The sequence below is a fragment of the Fistularia commersonii genome, chromosome 9 (assembly GCF_037954325.1).
Source record: "Fistularia commersonii isolate RoL2024-O1a breed Wild chromosome 9, RoL_Fcom_v1.0, whole genome shotgun sequence".
NCBI lineage: Eukaryota > Metazoa > Chordata > Actinopteri > Syngnathiformes > Fistulariidae > Fistularia > Fistularia commersonii.
The window spans coordinates 3514192-3534677 of NC_141292.1; the positions used below are offsets into that span (position 1 = coordinate 3514192).

Consider the following 20486-nt stretch of genomic DNA (forward strand, 5'->3'; position numbering starts at 1 on the left):
TAGAGAGCAATACACTTTTTAAATTTCATTAGATAACAATACATGAAGAAGTTGAAAAGGCTTTGTTAGGTGTATTTGGAATACGTTCACTTCTTTCATAGATTTAAAACTCTTGGTTCCGGTTTGTAGAGAAAGACACTGCATTAACGGTGAAAAGAAAAAAAAGGAGAGGAATCCAAACAACCATGTTTCCACAAAACTTTATTTAACCAGTTTATCTCAATACAATTTAAATAAAAAGCACAATATGGAAGCAGTCAAAAAGAGAAGTAAACAGGACAAAGTACAGCAAGTATACAAAACCCCATGTCTGGCTCATTTGCTTGCAAAGCCACTTCTTTGTCTATAAATGATATACCAAGTAAATACCTGTGGGACAAAAATTGTGCGATATATATTCTTTTCTAAATATAAACAGTATCAGCCTTTTCTTGGAAACAAGTCGCCAGAAATGTTCCGATATATGGCAGAAAGGGCAAATGTGTTTGATCTTCAAACTGAAAAAAAAAAAAAAAACAAAAAACATCAAATTTTCCATTTAGGACAAAAAATATACTTAGACTTCACATCTATCCTAAGAAAAATAGTGCACAGCAATGGGTTAGATAGGGTAGGAGAGAATAATACCAAAGATACACCTATATCATGATACAAAAAGTCCATATATTAAAATATAACTGAAACATTTAAGGACACAAACATCAGTTGAATCTCAAACACATCTGAAAGCACTCGGAGTTTCTGACAGTCCAGCTATCATCAAACACAAATCGATTGTGAAAATCTTTCCCTGCCAGTTTGAGCAGATCTCTGTACAATATTGCAAAACCGAAGCAGAACTGAAGATGTGCAGCATATTGCTCTGATCAGTCCTCGACTCGGGCGTGACGTCGTCGCGCCTTCGTCGGTTCTGAGGTCAAAGTTAAGGTGGCGTCTGGGGATCCGGCAGCAGGTTAGACCGCATTTGCATCGGCTGTTTCCTAGAAACAGCTTTTTCGTGACTCGCAGAAGCCGAATTTCCCTGAAATCTGCCACCTCTCGAATGATTCGTCCAGATCGGCCTCAAATGATTGTTCGAGCACAATTTTTAGGCAAAGTCCAGCGGCGTCGGTGGCGTGAGGCTCCAGCGGACGCCGGCTGCTAACGCTAGTCTCAAAGAAAATGGCTGCTATCGATGTTTTCGCTCAGCCAAGTACTGGATTACCAGAATAATGCGTTCAATTTTATAAACGTCCCATTTCATAGCTGCTGATGGAAATGTACAACTGCACACGCTGCATTGCAAACAACGATTCCACGGCTGGATGAAATGGAAAAATAAATGTACCATATGAAACCAGTTTCTCTTTTACTGTGTTGAAAATGCTTATAGTGACGTCGGCTGAGGTACAGGAAATCTCCTGTAGGATTCGTACCGAAATAAGCTCAGTGAATGTTTCCCCAGAATCTGGTTCGATTTGATGGTTTTTTGTTCGGAGAGCTTTTGTTAAATTGGGGGCAATTTCTTGACGGTTTTAAGCACTTTGTGACAAACTTTGACTTTCTGTTCGCTCCCTTTTATGTAATGCTAATTTTTGAATTAGAATACATGTTTCTCACCATTGTCTTGAAGACCGACTGGGAAACAACGATCTAAAATAAGCCAAAAAATAAATAAGTAACACAATTATGTTTCCAGTTGATCTGTGCGTGGATGAAAACAAAAATTGTGTGACACAATTTTCAATATTGGGGAAAACAATAAATAAAAAAATCCCGACATAAAAATCAGACTAAACTGCTTATGTGGCTTATGTGTTGAAATATCGCCAAACCCTGGCAGAAACCAGCGCGTTCGATTTGAAGTGCTACTAAGTCACATCACTCTGGAAAACGAAAACGGAGCAGAGCCTAAAAGAAGACTCTGATTCTCTCCGACTGGCCCACTTATAGTCCACGTCCAGCGATGTGCAGTCAATCTTGTCGTCTCAGTCTGAACAGGCTCAGGAACTATTTTCCCTTAATTTCAAATCTATGTCAGGTCAGTAAAGAAAATACAGTACAAAATACTACGTCACTGATAGCAAGAACACCAGCGGGAGATGCAAAACTATTGAATGTGTCACTTTGTTAGGAGATCTGTTGGATGAGCTCCTTGCGTTCCCTCTGGATATTTCCCCAGTCCCTCTTTTGAAGAGCGAACATCAGATTTGTACATGGCCGACGGTGGCTTTCCGCCGGTCGTGCACGCGTCGTGTGTTGTGTGCTTGTGCAGTGATCAGACCTGAAGGAGACGCGGCCGTCTCCTGAGGAAGGGGGGGGGGGGGTCGGGGGATCGGGGGGGGGGGGGGGTCACATGCAGTTGACCACGTTGCTGGAGCCTTGGCCGACGTCGCGGATCTGACTGACGTGAGACGAACAGACCGCCACTCCGGCTCCGGCGCGGCAGTGAGACACGGAGCCCACCAGCTCCCACCTGAGAGGGGAAACACAAACAAAGCAAACTCAAAACATATTCCAACATACAAGCTCTGGCCCTGTTTATTGACCGCATGTGACGAAAAGTTTGTTACTACTAAGGAAGAACATAATGGCGTAATTGTTAGTGCTAAATTATACATCATTGTTTTTATGTTTTATACACACATAAATGTGTGTATATATACTGCTCAAAAAAATAAAGGGAACACTTGAACAACACAATGTAACTCCAAGTCAATCACACTTCTGTGAAATCATAGTGTCCACTCAGGAAGCAACACAGATTCATTTTGACTTGTTTTAAGGACATGTCATCAAAGTTGGATCAGCCTGGAGTTTGTTTTTACACTTTAATTTTGAGTGTGATTCCTAATCCAGACCTCCATGGGTTGATACAATTGATTTCCATTGATCATTTTTGTGTGATTTTGTTGTCAGCACGTTCAACTGTGTAAAGAGCAAAGTATTTCATAAGAATATTTCATTCATTTAGATCTAGGATGTGTTTTTTAAGTGTTCCCTTTATTTTTTTTGAGCAGTGTATATATATATATGTATATATATACATATATATATATACACACACACACATTTATATAAAACATAACAGTGATGTATAATAAAGCACTACTGATTAGATTTTTTTTTTAAATTTCTATCAATTGTCAAAAGTTTTTTTTTTTTTTAACCATCCACAGTTTTGTGGCTCAGGAGTGTGTAGTGACGGCGGGTTTAAAAGGCTCTGGGGACAAAACTGGCACCAGCTAATACCCGATCATGTCGTCACCTGTTCATTCGGGGTTCAAACGCCTCGACTGTGTTCAGGTAGATGTTTCCGTTGTGGCCGCCGACGGCAAACACCCTTCCCATCACCGTGGCGACCCCGACGCCGCCCCGTGGCGTGGTCAGCTCTGACACGTACTCCCAGCGGTGCATTCGCGGGTCAAAGCGTTCCACGGAGCTCAGTGGCGAGTTGTCGTCAAAACCACCTTCACAGGAAAAACAACGATTGAAATAACATTCGGTCGATTTGTCGGCTTCTCCCGGCGGTAAAGAGAGTCATCTGTAGGGAACTGGCATTTATGATAACTCAAGGGGTTATTTAATGTACCCGAAACCGAAGAAAGAAAGACTAAAAAAAAAAAACAAAAAAAAAAACATCATGAGTCATAGCTGAGCCTCCGAGCAGATGTTTTCAAGTTCTCCGAATGACTCCTGAGGTTCAAGTGCAACAATAAAAATATCATCCTTGCTTTTAGTAAATCAGTTACCAGACAGCTTTACAAAACATAACCTTTTGTCTTTCCCTTTTCTTATGCGCGTCACAGAAAACATGAGTAGAGAAAGAATAAGGAAATCCGCCAACACAGAAGACAATGTCACTTCAGTCCAAGCAGCAAAAGCAAGTACTGGACAGCACATCTACTTTAGGATCTCCAGTCAGAAGGAAATGTATGTTTGGAAGAGCTGAAATGGCGCAACGGCACAAAGACCAACTGGATTCGCGTCCAGTGGTGCTGACAGGCGCCAATTCCTCTCACCAACAACATAGAGGCAGCCGTTAAGTTTGCTGACTCCATTCCCGGCCCGTCGCTGGCCCATCTCTTTGACCTCCATCCACTTGTTGAGATGGGGGTTGAAGCGTTCTACACTTGACAGAGATGCCACGCCGTCGTTGCCGCCCACGGCGTAGACGAAACTCTGGCGAGAGAGAGTACACAGCGGTGCGGTGAAGTGCAGTGTGGAGCCGAGCGCTTAAGTTTGGTCTTTCCCGTCCGGCCTCACCCCGAGAGCCACGGATCCCACTCCTCCTCGGGGCGTGTTCATTGGAGCCACGGCGCTCCAGCCGTCAGCCTCGATATCGTACCGCTCCACATCGTTGAAGCAGGAGTTGTCATCCAGACCGCCGATGGCGTAAATGGGGCCACCTAGAGCTGCCAGGGCGATACCCCTCCTGGAAAACACGGCCTTCCTCAGACCTGACACTGCTGCTATGTATCAAAAATGCCAAGACGAGTAAACACACAAAGAAGTACTGAGCAGAATGCAAATTAATCCGTGGATTCCCAATGTGTTTGCCGGGGCTGGTAATTAAAGCCGCTCAAAGATACTGGATTATTTACTTGGGCGCAAAAAAAAAAAAAAAGGCTTGAAAATATTTTTTTTTCAGTCTCAGCAGCGATTATTTTGATTATTAAAAAAACAAAAAAAATGCATGTTCTTGTACCTCTTGGTGTTCATGGAAGCTTTCATCATCCATTTATTTGTGAGGGGGTCAAACATCTCCATATTGCCCAAGTGCTCATTGCCATCGTGGCCCCCGACAGCGTAAACCTTTCCTGAAGAAGAAAAGCAAAGAGACTAGGTTTTCATGCTCTTAATAGTCTCACCGTTTGTCATACAGCATTCATTCCAAATTTGAATTTCATCCTGTTAGGAAGGACAATAAAATGTGTGTGTTTTGCTCTCTAAATACCAAAACCCTTATAGCCTTGCGTCCTCAAGATACAGACAGAACTTCTCTTACCTCCGACCGATATTACTCCAACATGACGACGTCTGCTGTTCATTTCAGGGCCAAAGAACCAGCTGTTCTTGGTGATGGAGTAGCACTCTATGCTGCGAAATGGGTCGCCCGAACCCCCCCGGCCGCCCACACAAAACAAAACCCCTGGGGAAATGGTCGGAAAGAACGCAAGTTTGACAAATAAAGAGAATATATACCGTTTTTTATGCCCAAAGAGCAAACACAATGTCTGGGAAAAATAACCAATGTAGAAAGTCAACATGACATAGTTCCATAAATGACATGTTACTCCATTGGGATGGTTTTGTTTGCGGCTGGAGGCGCCTGGGGCTGTTACAATACAGGAAGCCTAAATTATTTACTTATTTTTAGGGTCAAAGAATGTCGCAAATGTCATAAAAGCATTGGTTACATTGCCGCTGCAGAAAGCCATTTAAGACGGACCTGCGGTGTGCTTCCGGGGAATGGTGCGGACCGAGTACTCAAAGTCCGGCACCACCTTGTTGTTGAGGTGAAGGTGGTAGTTCCTGGCTTCATCCATCAGGTCACGACAACTTAAGTTACCTTTGATCATCTCATCTTTGGCCACCGTTCCAGTCAGGAACTCTACAGGGAGGAGGGGGAGGCGCACCTGGAGGCCGACATAAAGAGGGCAAAGGTTGTTAAAAATGATACTCGGCTATAAGCTGTAAACCTATGCCACAATAGTTATCCACAATGTTACAAAACCAAACCTCCTGCAATTCGCCGAGATAGGTATTGAACATTTTAAGATTTTAAAAACAATCGAACGATGTTGAGGTCCAGTTTGTACCGATGGACCTTCAGAGAAATATCAGCAAACTATGCAGCTCCCACTGGATTTAGAGCTTTGCAAGTCCACAAAGCATCTTATTGTTTGGCTGTCTGGCCAGCACCTTTATGCTGCATTCACATGGATTCAGGCAGACAGACAGCACCAGCTGGAGGGCTCAGGAGGGCTCAGGCAAGCACAGTGACACAACAGCAATAATAAACTTGCATGAAATAAGTTTGTCGAGATATGGTATTGGTTACAAAATAATGCAATATTAAAAGAGGGGTATTTTTCGATAATTACTGTGCAAAACACATAACTGTAAATCCTGACGGTTCATAGATCTTCACACACAGCATCAATTCATTTTAACTTCCATTTAAAATACAAGGTCACTCCTTTATTTCCACCATGAGCAAGAAGGGGGGACCTGAACTGTGTGTACCTTCTGTTCGCTTTTAATTTGAATCTGCGGATTCTGTCAAAAGGAACGACAAGTCGAAGTATTTTAGCTCTGGGTGGCAATTCAATGGTAGCCATTACTCTGTGCGGTCCTGATGTAGTTATTGCATCCTGTGAATATTCGCTCAAGAGGCGTTTGGCTTGTTTGCCTGAATCCATTTGAACTTGTAATAATGCCCTTCTTGTTACGGGCGGTTGAAGAAAACAGCTGTTTTCAAAGGAAAATGTTCTGAAAGCACAAAAAGCGCTCAGCACCAAAGGACAGATGCACTTATTGACTCGCTGGTGAACAATGCAGAGCATTTAGCAGTCAGCTACGAGCCTGAAAAGGTAATCGAGACTATAAACAGGGCTTAATGCTGAGCAGAGAGGCAACCGCTTATTGGGAAGTTTGCCATATCAGTGTATTACTGGTGTTGCGGAGCCTAACATGCGGCCGCCTTGGTGCGAGAACAAGTTAGATTCGGGCCCGAGTTTTTATTTCACTAGCATACAGATGCGCTTTCATAAACCGATAGACATTAAAATAGGGGATGCGATTTTCATGTATCCAGTGCGACTCAATCTAGAGCCTCAAGATGCAAGCTATGCACTCTAACCTGAGACATGATCTGGTCCAGCCAGGCCTCGTGGTGTTGTGGGTTTGCTTTTAGCCATTTCACTGCTGCATTGTACACCTGTGTCTCTGAGTGGATATTGAGCTCGCTGGAGGACAGTAATGTGCGCAAGTGCTGGGGAGACACACACGTAAAGTCCTCACACTCCACTACCTCAGTGAAGTGTTCGCAAGCATAGCGATCGGCCATGTCCATCAGGTCCACACGATTGTGGCTCTCAGCAAAGGTGCGAACAGCCAGACAGTTGGTGGGGTGAAAGTGCGCCTTCATGTACTCGCAGCATGCTCTCGCCACCAACTCCACCTGACAGATTGAGGCAGAAATAAAAACTAATATGGACGTTCCAATTGACACACTTGCTAAATGTCAAAACATTTCCGAGACTGTTTGCAGATTTCGGCGGTCCCCAGACCCACAGAACAGCCATACAGTGTGTAAAATACAGAGGACAGTTTAACATTACACACTACCTGAAGAATGCAGGCGGCGTACAGCAGGGGCTGGACATTGTCCACTGTCAACGTCAGCCTGGAGGAGTAGGCAAAGTGCACCAAGTCCTGGATGGCATCGCTATCAAAGTCCTTGATCTCTATCAGTTCCTGCTTGGCCTCTGACATCTCTGACAGGAACATGGCCCTAAGGGACAACAGCCACTTAGAAAGGAGGAAAACTTCTCCTGAAAAACCAGACGTGCTTGTATGTGATATTACATTTGTGATAAGGTTTTCAGAGAAAGCGGTGGTCCTCTGAAGTTTACCGGCATCATTATATTTTCCATTTTGCGGCAGAAGTTGACATAGGGGCTGTATTTTTACAGATACGAACATGTTGCTGTGGTAACTACAGGACAATGTCAAGGTAGTCACTCCCCAAAGCAAATCCTATTTTAGGATTGTAATTTAGAAAAGGGAACATCAAGCTGCGTGGAAGGAAACTCCAAACCAGCACATGTGATCAATAAATCCACGCCGACTTTCCCCTCAGCCTTCAATACAATGTGCAAATCAGCTGTCACAAATGAAGTTACTTCCTGCCGGCCATTAAAAAGCTTAAAGTTTTAGACATTTCAAAAAATTGCCTTTTGAATCGCTCAGCGTCCAGCGATGTTTTTGTTAAAACTAATGCTCCTGACTGAGTGGTGTAGCATTCCATCCAGCCTTGGGCATGGGCTGCATTCGGGAGAATCCAAAGCAAAGGATAGATTACAGATAATCTGGGAAAGTTAGTTTGCTCAGTATCATCTTGCACCTACACGGCCCCTAACCTCATTTAAAAGTGGGTGGTGCTTGATTTTACTCATTTATTCTTGTTGATTTACACTGTTTGAGATGTGCAATTCTTGCCCTGTTACCTTTGTATTCCATTCAGTGTTTTATTAGTGTGTATTGTTCTTTATGCTTTTTCTATACAATATTTCAACATATATATATTACAGCTATGGTATCAAAACTGTGCACACCTGAAGTATGGAATGACACAAGCCAGCACAAGCTTGTGACATGGTATCAGTCGACTGCCAACCTACAGAAACACAAACACACATGTTGCAGATGTAGGTTAAAAAAAAGCAGACAAATATATAATAACCTCTCTCTCTCAAGTTTCCAATTCTGATCATTTAAAACAAAGGAATACAACAAATGGGACGACTCCATGAGCCAACAATGACAGCTGAGATATAAATGTAACTTCAGCCACATGTATCCCTCTAAATCTCGAAAATATCCTCCGAATCCCAGACGACCGACTGACCTTCAGTGTGACATCGCAGAGCTCTCCTACTTCGTAAAAATGTCTGAGGGAGTTATGGAAGTCCTTCCACGCCTCATGAGCCTCGAAGACAAAGGACCCATCAGGCTCACAGTCAACTTTTGACGCCCTGTTCCCGGGTCGCTTCTCCTTGGACTTGAGCTGCTTGGCATTGTCTGGCACCACGTCCCCTGGTGCCATAGCTGGCTACAAGAAACCACACCTGAGGTTGAGGAAGAGAAGATCATTCAAGTGGTAGTTCCAAAATGATCAAGTCACAAATATACCTGCGCATCCTGACAAGGTTTGTCCCAAGCAAATCAGGGTCCAATGACGGATTACTTACTTATAAATGCCAGAGGACCGAGAATCAATCGTACGCTTATTAATGGACGATTGAAAGAGCCAGGACAGCGCTGAGGCCAATGGTCTCCATTGTTCCATTGTGTCCATGTTATTACATTTATTATGTTGGAAACACAGAAAGCAGCCGCAGCCAGTTTGCCCGGTGTGTATCAATCCAACAGACCGAGTAATCAATTGATTATGGTAATGACCAGATGTGTTCTTTAGCTCATTTAGACACATAATGTTTCTAAATAACAACCATTACACATTTTGCCACCTGAAATTAGTCCATATCTCCAATGACGGGTACATGCGCCATATTATCAATACTGCAGTAATAGTCTCTATGTTTGGTATCACTTCAGTACATATAGAATGTGGTCAAAGTAAATTGCTTCAATATTATGCAAATGCTTTAGCAGAAAAAGTACTACACAAATGACACATTGTTCCGATTTGACTTCTTCTAATTGATGAATCCAAAAAACTATAGCTGTTTATAGAAGAAATGCAGCCTGTCTTAGGCCATTAATAAAAACGTTCAATAATTGCTCCTTGCTTGCGGCCATGTAAAGACAACATTACCTTCAACTAACAAGTTCCAACCATGCAAACTAGAAAACCTTTGTGAGAATAACCTTTCGCAGGCTTAAATAGAGGAAACAAAAGAGAGACAAGTCGGTGATATTCCCTGCCAGCTGAGCAAGTTTGTTCAGTACCCCCCACCCCCTTCTGTCACTTCCCCTTTACTCGTTAAAATGACTGAAGCCAACTGAAAGGGACAAAAATGCAGGTACATTTCACATGCACCAAACTAGCAGGCTCAATGGAAATGCTGCAGACACAGAACAATCAGACTAAAACACAAAAATCCTACCTCTCGCTGAGTCTGACAGAAGAAAAATCTCCACAGGCGTCTTTAGAAAAGGACTGATAAACTGAGAGCAGACAGCCAGCGGCCAAAGCTCCACCCACACCTTACAGATGATGCACTGTCTCTCTTTCAAGCTGTTTCTCTGACGCTGAATAGACTCAGTGTATCAGCTCCTCATCACTAGTCCTCTCAGATTTAAAGGAAGGAAACGTCAAGTTTCATCATATGCACTGGCGATCAAAGGCTCCTTCACTTATATTTTGGCTTGACGTTTGGCTTCATCTTCATCTTCGAGCGTATGGTTTCTCAAGACAGGAAGAAATGCCATGATATCCACTCCACTGGGTGATAAACCATGACGCAGTTCATGGTCTTCAAAGCTTACTGTTCTCCAACTGTGTTATATAATTCATAAGAAGTTAGTGATCGTGGTAAAAAATTTAACTATAGATATCTTGCTCATCCAAAACGACAGCACCGGAAAGCAATGTGCAAAAAGCGACGTCTCTTTTAATCCAAGCAACATTTAATCCAAATGCGACACATAAAAAGGCTCAATCCGGCAACCAGCGTGCCACATTGGGCACAAAAGGCATGGAGGATGACTATACTGTCATCAGACCATGATGTTGTCAAGTCAAATCACTTCACAAAAGAGCAATGCATTTCAACCTAATGTGACACTTCCAATATTACGCTATCTTGTTGGCAAATTAAACACGATCTCTTACCGAAGTGCTTTTCCCTTGCAAATCCAGCTGCCTTAACACTTTTTGTGTCCAACATAAGTGCTAATGTCTCTGACATTTTATACAGACAACTGGGTTTATTTCCCCTTTGTGTATTTCTGACCCGTATGGCAATGTTCTATGCAAAAGGTTGTGCTCAGCTTTATACATAATAGATTTATTGCCTGCTTGCTTGTCGTGTGCTCTTTCTATAACCACATATCAAATTAGCACCCTTTGCACTATATAATATACATATAAATGACTGTATGCAATTGTAGTAGGAGTAAAAAATGTAAAAAAAAAGTTAATATTTTAAATTCTACACTTTAGTGTGTAATAGCTAGCTCAGAAACACATGTGTGTGAAAACAGGCACCTATTTAGTGAACTGTTAAGTATGTTTACCTAGCATTTGAGTTGCACGTAGCATTATAGGTAGCACAGCATATCACACACCTAAATTTAAATTGAATTATCATAACATGCTAAGAATCCCACTTTTAATAGTATCTGAAACGATCTCGGTTACTCAGGTCATGAGAAGGCAAAGCATTAGTGGGTCCGGTTTACTCGTAAAAACCCAGAAACAAGACAGTACGACTCTGTCGACGACGATAAAGTTACTTATAAACGACAACGCTAGATTAACGGTTAGCTTGTTTGCTAACAGAGGCTAACGAACAGGCTAGCAGCGCAAACGTTGGCTGTTCTTAGCTGACACGAGATAAAGCGGAATTAAGAGCTGAAATGAAGAAAAATACTTCTTGTAAGGTGTCGGCGATATCGGTTAGTCGTTACCACAAGTGAGACGTGTTGAATTTGGATACCTCATTTCGCAGCAAGAATTAAAATGCCGGCTTCATTGAACGAAATGTTTGACTTTTGCACGTTTGCTGTAATTTCAGGTGCTTTATGGGTATTGTAGTTCCAACACGTTACCTTGGAGACCAGAGACTGAAGTCCAACTACAATGTGAACTCAGTGGAGATGGTCAACACCTAGGATGTCATAAAACAGCCCTTATTTTTCCTTTCATTTCAAACCTACCTCTGAAGCATAAAATAATCTGAAACAAATGATAAATGCTGCTATATCCTTCATATTCAAATCACGTTTTCGTTTCTTGTCTTCGGGAGCTGCAGGAAAAGTGTTACCAGGACAATTCACGTTGCATTTATGACTGTTACATGATTGCCATCATATCAAAATGTATGGGCCGAGAAACCCCTGCCTAAAAATATTCATGAACACCCGCAAATCCTTGAAGATACTTACTTCACATGCCAGTCAGACGATTTTTTTTATTTTTGAATGCAGCCTGTCTTGTGTACAAAGCTTTGATTAGTTCGTCATGCAAAATAAGTCAAATTCAGATTTAATTACATTTCTCTAAAAGACTGTTGCGTAATCTATAAACCGGACAATACTTTGTGTGCAAGATGCGAGGAGAGCAAAAATAAATTACATTTGTGGTGTTTTATAATGTAGTTACTGATTTGCAATATCCATTATCATCAAGTTTTATTACATCTATATGGCTCTATTTAGTTTACTGTTCTTTATGCACATTGATCAACTGCAATGTCTTTAAAAGTAAACCATAAATAAGAATTACTTGTATATTCATAGTTACGGGTGTGCCATACCCTTGTAGTTACAGAGAAGCCGATTTATCAGCTGGAAGACAAGCCATCACTTGGCTTTAAATGTTCATATTATAGTATTCATCTACAAGAAAAATAATAAAAGAACGATTATGCATTTCTAGCCTGGAAAAAAAAAACAACATTTATTCCAGAACACTGAAAATAATACAATAATAACCAATAATTGGATGTAGAATATGATTTAATATGGTAAAGATTCAGGTTTGTGGTGTTCATCAGATGGAACATGTCCTCCAGTCCTACTTGTACTGCTTCCTCTTTTTGAGAAGTGCATCCCGTAGGGCGATCTGGACAGAAGACATTATTTTTAAGTGAAGCTGAAAATCTAAGAAGAATTACCTCCTGACAGATGTGACGTACCTGTTTCTCCCTAAAGGAGCGTTTGCCTTTAGTTCTAACATTCTGACTGTGTCTCATCATCATGAAGTTCTTCTTCCTCCTCTTCTCCTTGTTGCTGGTGCTTGCATGTGGGTTGAGCTTGGTCCTTTTCCTGACAAAGTCCTTCCGATCACTTCGTCCAGCCTGAAAAATCATAACCTGCTGTTATTTGCTGTCACGGCGTACACGGATGACGGACTGTGCGGAGTCCACGGCACCACCCAGAGGGCTCCTCAGCAAACAGTTAAAAGTTATGGTTCAGATTATTATCATTACGCTATTTCAATACTCTGTAAGTGTGACACATAAGGCAGAATTGTTAAAATTGACTTTGACTTTACCATCGCTGTTGCAAGTCTGGTTTCTTTGTCCTCTTTTGGCTTCTTATGTAGTTTTTCAATGTTCCTCAATGTGAGGAGCTCCCCTCTAAAAGAGACGCACGATAGTCCACCGTTAAAACAGATTTCCAAACTTACCGATCTACGACAACAGACATTAACAATAATAAAACAATTTCAGCACACCGCAGTTGGAGATATTAGATAGCACACTGGTATTTGTGTGACCTATTCTATTATTTCTGTTTGTTTCCCCCCCCCCCAAACGCAAAGGTTACCTTAGTCCCTTTATTCTATGTAGTTTTCAGAATCAATGAATACTTCATTGATCCAGAACGACGAGCTTCGGAGCGGAAAAGGTTTTCCAACATTGATGGTTTCGGTTCTAACCTGCTTTCAGACTCGTCATCACTGTCCAGGATTTTCCTCTTCTGGCCTTTTCCCGGTGCAGCGTTGACCTCCTTCGCCATCTGGACCAGACGGATCTTCTTGAAGTCGTCTTGGGTGAGGAGCCTGCTGACACTGACTGCGGCCGCCTTGGCCTGCCTTTCCTCCGCTGGCAAACTCTGAAGCTTCTCCACCTTTTGAAAGGCAGAACCGACTTTAACACAAGACGTCGCTCCTCTTGTGCGGTCGATTAAAATGTTTTGTTTTGTTTATCCGTCTCACCACTTCTTGTCCCTCATCGGAAGAGTGATGGACGTCCACCCACTCCCCATCTTCATCGTCATCACTGACACTGGCACTCTCCCAGCCATCTAGGTTAAGAATAACAAGAAAATAAAACCCGCAACTTTATTTTTGAATACACCGACACACTCAGTGTGTGTGGCTGCTTCCTTTGCCGATCCGTAAGACGCTAACCTTCGTCTGCCTCTTTGGCCTCCTCCTCCACTTCCAGCACTTCAGCGCCAGGGATGTAATCTTTAGCTTCAAGCTCGCCGTAGTCTTTGATTTTGGCCTCTGCCGACGCCTCTGTGGGTCGTCCCTGGACAGAAAAAGAGTCTGGGTTTATAACAGAAGCCGGAATTGTGATTTTGGAAAAAGTTGCTCAGATCGACATTTGGGGAGAGAAAAATATCGAAAATGACTGATTTGTGTTGAATTATTGGATGTTATTGTTGAGATTGTAAAACTGCAACTATCTATCGGGTTGACATTAACATTCGATGCTGGATTTCAAAATTTTGACCGGTTTCCAAAACCACTTACAAGTAATAAAATCTGTCATCAATGTCATCATGTTTTCAAATGATCTCAAATTACTGGCACTGAACTTGACTGTCAACAACAATTAAACATCTGAACAGTACTGGTGTCTGGCCAGGTGTGTTCTAGGAATGGATGTAAAATCAATTTCTCAAATTTGCAGGATATCGAAATATTGATCCAAGAACTTTTCATACTGACCACCTTATACACTGATACCAATATGTCTGTTTAAGACTGCTAGCGACAGGTAAACTTGTTGAGAGCCGTGTCTGCCAGTAGTAGATCCACGTATTCTTTTTTTTATACTGATCACACCCAATAAATTGTTGTTCTAACAAAAAAATGCATTTTCTGTGACTGACTTTAGAAACATAACGTAGGCAAGAGTTTACGCTCACTTACTCTGTCTTTTTTGTGCAGCATTTGAGGATTGAGGTTTCTGAACAGCTGGATCAACGCCCGGGCAGACATCATCACATCTGGCGCAAACACAGACACCAACGTGTGTGAATTTGGGAATGCATATATGTATATGTGTGTGTGTTAAAAAGGAAAAAACAAAATTGCCACTCACTCTTGTCTTTGTGAGTCTTGTACTGAGCCAGATCCTGCAACAAATCCTCAGTGATGGCGAGTGGACAACGGGCAGCCACCTCTTTGATTGCATTGATACTTGAAAACATAAAGTTATTTTCCTGTGAGTATTTTTTTCCCTCAACATTTTATCCCCTGTACTCTACAATAAGAAGATAGTCCAGGAAATAATAACTTACCCGACGGTCATAACCTCCCCTGAGTTTCTGTCTGTCACGAAGTTGTTGGCGATGGTCATAATCATTGGTTCAATGATCTGAACAAGAGACAGTAGTGTGTTAATAGTTAAAATAAAAATAAATAAATAAAATGAAACAGGAATATTAGAATAAAGGGGAGGTAACCCCTAAAATTCACAAAATTCTAAAAAAAAAAAAAACAGAAAAAAAATTGTCGGTTTTACTTTATTTGCTATTTGATTATGAGTTTTGGATATTTGCCTTCCTGCAAATACATCAGGAAGACCAGGATTTATGTTTTGATCCCCACTAAGGCATTTAATACATTTAAAGCCATGTTTGTTAAGAAAATAAGGGAATTAAATTATGCAACAGTGTCACCATAAAACTACAAGAATGGACTTAAAAAAACATTTCCAAAAAACATTTTGAGAATTTGCGAACTTTTTTGTTTGGATAAGATTTCCCTTTTAAGTTTTACTTTTGTTCCCTAAAAAAACCTTGAATTAAAAAAAGAATGGAGCACTTATTACACAAAGTATTATGATGGTCATTGAGCATATGCATGCCTGATGACTGATATTTCTAAATAAATGAATTGCATAAGGTTGACTGGCCAATGAACACCAGCAAAGAAAGGGAATTATGCTGATATGACTTTTACCTCTGGAGGGACGAGCTGATGGGAGGCCTGCGCAGCACACAGGAGAATCTTTGTCACATCTGCAAAGAGCAGATTGTTGGAAACATCTCTTCAAAACAAAGTAGGTGCTGAACACAGCATAAAAATCCACCCAGTGAACAGGCTTGAAGGACGTTGCCAGCAGTTTGATTATACAACCGGTGTCATCACCACCTACTGCTGTCAAAGACAGTCCAACAAAAACCTTCTACTGGAGATCGCATCAATGCACGTCCCAAACGCCGATGTTAGTTTGCAAAGTTCTGTACACACCACAGATTTTTTTTAAATATAATCTGAGCAACAGAATACAATTTTGAAATCCTGAGTATATCCATTGGCAATCTAGAGACTGAGTGCATTTTAACACCAACTCTGGACCGAGCCACAATGCTCTCATCTCTCTGACTTTACCTCTTTGATGGGGCTGAAGGAACCTCTGGATGAAGGGATAATAGTTGAAGAGGAAGAGCTGAAGAAAGAAACAGGAAAAACAGTTTCATTATTAATAGATGTACGATTTCTAGTTTGTGATATAAATTTAGTTTCAAGTCAGAGCGACGGCTTTTACCTCATGGATTCCGACTAGTCTGGATATGAGCTCCATCATCATAATCTTCACCTCAAAACGTTCTTTGGAATTTTCCAACTGCCTTAAGAGTTTTTCTGAGAAATCTAATAAAATATATTTTGAACAAATAAATAAACACATTTTGCAAGACCCATGAGCTGCAGCTGTGTGGAGACTCCGGGTGAGCCTACCTTGAGGGTCGTGAATCAGGTGGATTGCAGAGAAATTGAAAACTTCTGCATTTTTCTTTTTCTTGTGTTTCTGTCCAGAGTGTGGGGGAGTGAGATGTCATTCACCAGAGGCTCATAGGTCACTTGACAAATCTCAAAGTATTAGGAGTTACCTTGAGGACTTTCATGGCTTTTTCCATCTTCTTTTTGTTTTTGGAGGTTTTCCTGCCAGTGGAGAATCTAACCATGAGGTCTCGCGCTGTTGGCCCTTCTGCCTGCAAGACAAGACGGCTCCTTCACAAAAACTGTCGCGCGAGTCACTGCATTACAGCGTGGAGTCCTTTAGTGTCAAGCAAGGACACATAAATACGATGTATTATTATCAATATTATAACGAAAGATCCCTCCCTGCAGCGTACGACAACATGACTTCTTTGATACTCACCTCTGAATCATCGTCGCTGTCATTCTTCTCATCTTCATCGGTGCCCAAGAAGAATTTGAGCCCTGCAACAAGGATCTACACACACAACGGGGGGAAATTAAGTGAGCTAAGTTTATTTACTGATAAAAGATCATAAACCTCACATTTAGTAAACCAATTAGATCGAGGGAGGATAAACCTGTACCTTTGTCACCTTGGAGAAGCACCCCGTTGTGATGACATTGACTGTTTTAGCGTCATTCCTGTGACACGGAACAGATGATTAGTCATTTTTCTTAAATACAAGGCTATACCTATTCCTTTTATTCATGTATGAATGAAAAAGTATATGAATAGATAATCAGAAACTGCCGTATATAAATTTGCTGTTGGACTTTGGATTCCAGACAAATTAATTGCTTGAAAAAAAGAATTATTTTAACAATTCTTTTTTTTTTTTTTATGACCAATTTTTTTTTTTCAGTAAACCACCGAAATGCTTTTCAATAAAAAGAGTAAATGGACTTAGTCACCGTAAAGGAACTAGAATAACTAAAAAGAGTCATTGCACAAGGATAACTGTCCCAGTTATCGTGACACTCACCAGATGTTCCTTTTGTAGAGTTCCACCATCACATCTAAAGATATCTTTGCTGCAGTGGGATTGTGGTCTCTCAGCATGGTGTACATGAAGTTCTGCAATGTCTGAAACGTTGCGGGAGCAATGAGTGGCAACATTTAAAAACAGCCATTTCCTCAACACTACAGTCAAAAGTTAGGTTTATGCAGCTCGAGTGTGCAGATACTCACCGTGTTAACCTTGTTGTTTTTGTGCTTTGCGTTGATGTTTTTGATGTCTGTTACAATGTGTGTGTATAGAGTCTGCAGGGACAAAATAAATGGAGATTTTAAACTCAGATGAGGAAACATACAAATTGGCAGCAAAGGCATGAAATATGTTGTGAATTTCTCTAAATTTGTGATAAAAATGTACTTCCTGGTGCTGTCAAAGAATTTCATTAAACCTTGACATATTCAAGGTGTATTTACAGACTACTCAGATGCTGACATATTCGAGTTTTTGAGTCACATTGTGGTAATGAAACAGACAGGACTAGAGACGAGGTTGTTGGATTTTACAGTTCAAAGCTTGTAACTGACAGGTTGAGAGCAGTAACAACAAACAAGTATGAAAAATGTATTTAAACACATGGTTCAAACATCTCTTAATTAATAAATTAGTCCTAAATATGAACATATCAATAACCAATGTCATCTATTACTGCTGTCTGAGTTAGGGGTCTTACTCGAGGTGAGAACTGATATTTCTATCTTTTATGCAACCTTGTGAATGTTCGCCAAGGTAAACTGAAAATTCGGAAATATTGGAGGCAATATTAGTATTTGATCTTAGTCTAAATACCTACTTGAAAGATAAATTTTGGTGGTTTATCACCAACTTTTTGTAATAACCAACGTAATATGTTATTGTCTAATCACTGTATGCTACATTTAAGATTTCCTATATAAAATGTGCCAAATTTATAAACCAAGTTTGTTATGTAATCATTGTGTAATAGTATTGCATAATACAGCCATTACCTTTTGTATAATTACATACACAAATGCAAACATCTCTGGGATCTCCTGTTAATTATCCTTTAGTAGTATATCAATATATTCAGAGGGATCATCTCAGTAAAAGGGAAAACATATGAATCATGCAGTTGTTCAAGGGCAACGTGCTCTTACCTTCCTCAGCAGTTTGTCATGACATCGCAGCAGCTCAAAGAAGAGCTCCAGAAGCCCAGAGGGGCTGATCAGATCTTTATTTCTCAAGAGAATTAGCGCTTTGCAGAAGGTCTGACAAGGAACAAAAATAGGCAAACATAAATACATCTTCTTATTTTTATATACAGTACCTCAGTACCTTCTCCTTCAGTGGCATACTAGTGGGTTCTCTTTAGAACACTATCGTCACAGCCTTGAAAATGAATAAACTGCATTCGCCGCTTGTTACAAAATCTAAACCTGTGTCATACAGGCCGATTGGGAACCGGCGGTCAATTAGATACAAGTTCTATGAAGATTAATACAAGAATGGTCTCCCAATGACACTACAATTTTCCCTTCTATCATACTATTGTGCACTCCTTACCTCACTTGTTACTAAGACACTTATAGTTTTATCACTGTTTACTAAGACACTTTATAGTTTCACTGAGACACTTTATAGTTTATTTTTATTTCTAATTCTGCCTTTCTTTTATTATTTATTCCTGTTATATTTTCTGTAACTCTGGCACAGCAATTTCCTTCGGGATTAATAAAGTTGTTCTTATTCTTATTCAAATATCAGGGTTTTTCACAATACAGATACCAATTATACAGCGCCTGATGTTTTACAAACATTCACGCCCCCCATCAAAGTCTACAAGACCCCTTTTGTTGTGTATTTACACCAGCTTTAGCTGCATTTGTATGCATGAAGGGAAGGTTTTTCTTTAACTGTGTTCAAATTAATTTCATATCTACTTTGTTGATTGCATACAAGAATAATTGCAAACGCCGGTACTTGTCACATGCCAGGAGCATGCATATCAACAAATACATATTATAAATCTCACCATTCGTAAGTCTGGCTCCACCACGGTGTGGTAGGTAAGTAATATCTCGGTCAGCTCTTGTGGAAAGGTGGAGAGATGCTGCACGTAGCAGTGGCCAACCTAAGGGACGACAGACACTTAAAAACACAGCTTCGAGGACGCATTCTCGGTGCTAACACGCATCTTACCTGAGCTAAAAACATGACCAGTTCAGCCAGCTCCTTATTCGGCTTGTCAGGCTGCAGTTTGAAGATCTGAATATTAGACTGGTAGTGTCGGTACTGCTGCAAAAACTGCGAAGGTAAACACGAATATGATCAAATCCAGTCGTCAGGAAGTTCTGGCTAGCTTAAATCCAACAGCTATGAAGTAAAAACATTCTCACCTCCTCGGAGTAAGACTGCGGGTCTCTTTTGATGAGATTCTGCAGCTGAGGCAGATTACTGGGCAGTTTGTTGTTTTGTCGCCCTGGCATGATCGGTTTTTTTACTCTTCGCACGTAATATTAACAAAATAACAACCAACTTAGCAGTTTTTAGAAAGTAAGCGTGGCGAAAATGTAAGCAGCCACATTTAATGTAACGTCACTTCCGTTTAAGACGTAATTTCCGTTCTACGCTCGGGTGTTTTTAATTGTTACTGACCCGGATGACGGAGAACCTCCACAGACATGTAATTGTAACTGTGCCATTAAAAAACGTACTTAACGCAAGATTTGAAAAATAATCCAATTATTATCTGAAAGACAAATCTTTAGGGTGAATTGATGTCAAACGTATTTGAAGAAAATTTCCGTACAAAAAGTTCAGGCGTCGAACTTTTTATTTTTTTTATTTTATAAAATGTGCATCAAATGTGTGTGTGTTGGTGTTATATGTGTAAATAAACGCATAACCAGTCCAAATGATCAAGAAGGAAGGATGGATGAATGATCGGAGAGATAAACAAAGAAACCAGCTTTTCCCCCACTTTCAATTTTTATTTTAACATGCCTGTGTTCAAGAGTATTGAAAGTAGTTTTCTAATGATTGAATTTGCAGCCTGAGGTTTGTTTTGCAGGACTTATCTATGGAAGCACACATGACACAAAGGGAGCAGCCAT

At 40.8% G+C, this 20486-nt stretch overlaps 2 protein-coding genes across 3 annotated transcripts; both read right to left on the bottom strand.

The window, feature by feature from the left end:
* Window positions 1-2314: 2314 nt before the first annotated feature.
* Window positions 2315-11466, bottom strand: klhl8 (kelch-like family member 8). Of its 2 annotated transcripts, none has more exons than XM_086151960.1 (12): window positions 11391-11466; window positions 8615-8834; window positions 8322-8383; window positions 7333-7498; window positions 7016-7165; window positions 5432-5618; window positions 4988-5131; window positions 4688-4799; window positions 4246-4414; window positions 4002-4161; window positions 3248-3449; window positions 2315-2455 (listed from the first exon to the last, which is right to left on the bottom strand). In XM_086151960.1, the coding sequence occupies exons 2-12, from the start codon at window positions 8810-8812 to the stop codon at window positions 2332-2334; spliced, it is 1674 nt and encodes a 557-aa protein (XP_086008086.1). In that variant the 5' UTR covers window positions 8813-8834; window positions 11391-11466; the 3' UTR covers window positions 2315-2331. The 2 variants fall into 2 exon arrangements, with proteins under 2 accessions (XP_086008086.1, XP_086008085.1); XM_086151959.1 differs by having other exon boundaries at window positions 6845-7165.
* Window positions 11467-12393: 927 nt separating this feature from the next.
* sdad1 (SDA1 domain containing 1) lies at window positions 12394-19966 on the bottom strand. The gene is made up of 22 exons (XM_086151958.1): window positions 19770-19966; window positions 19573-19677; window positions 19406-19504; window positions 18531-18641; window positions 17589-17660; window positions 17383-17483; window positions 16984-17041; window positions 16800-16874; window positions 16528-16629; window positions 16376-16445; window positions 16185-16288; window positions 16028-16085; window positions 15596-15654; window positions 14932-15008; window positions 14733-14830; window positions 14561-14637; window positions 13811-13934; window positions 13616-13704; window positions 13337-13527; window positions 12950-13034; window positions 12591-12752; window positions 12394-12517 (listed from the first exon to the last, which is right to left on the bottom strand). Exons 1-22 carry the CDS (start codon window positions 19857-19859, stop codon window positions 12470-12472), a joined length of 2055 nt encoding a protein of 684 aa, XP_086008084.1. The 5' UTR covers window positions 19860-19966; the 3' UTR covers window positions 12394-12469.
* Between the last annotated feature and the right edge of the window lie 520 nt (window positions 19967-20486).

Excerpts from the sequence above, each read along its gene's own strand:
- klhl8 (XM_086151959.1), bottom strand. The coding sequence starts at position 8,812 with ATGGCACCAGGGGACGTGGTGCCAGACAATGCCAAGCAGCTCAAGTCC. Across the intron at positions 5,619-6,844 it reads TGGACCAGATCATGTCTCAG|GTGCGCCTCCCCCTCCTCCC; the intron begins GTTAGAGTGCAT and ends GTCGGCCTCCAG. Across the intron at positions 5,132-5,431 it reads TCCCCGGAAGCACACCGCAG|GGGTTTTGTTTTGTGTGGGC; the intron begins GTCCGTCTTAAA and ends CCATTTCCCCAG.
- sdad1 (XM_086151958.1), bottom strand. The coding sequence starts at position 19,859 with ATGCCAGGGCGACAAAACAACAAACTGCCCAGTAATCTGCCTCAGCTG. Across the intron at positions 16,875-16,983 it reads GCTTCTCCAAGGTGACAAAG|ATCCTTGTTGCAGGGCTCAA; the intron begins GTACAGGTTTAT and ends TTGTGTGTGTAG. Across the intron at positions 13,705-13,810 it reads GGCCAAAGAGGCAGACGAAG|ATGGCTGGGAGAGTGCCAGT; the intron begins GTTAGCGTCTTA and ends TTCTTAACCTAG.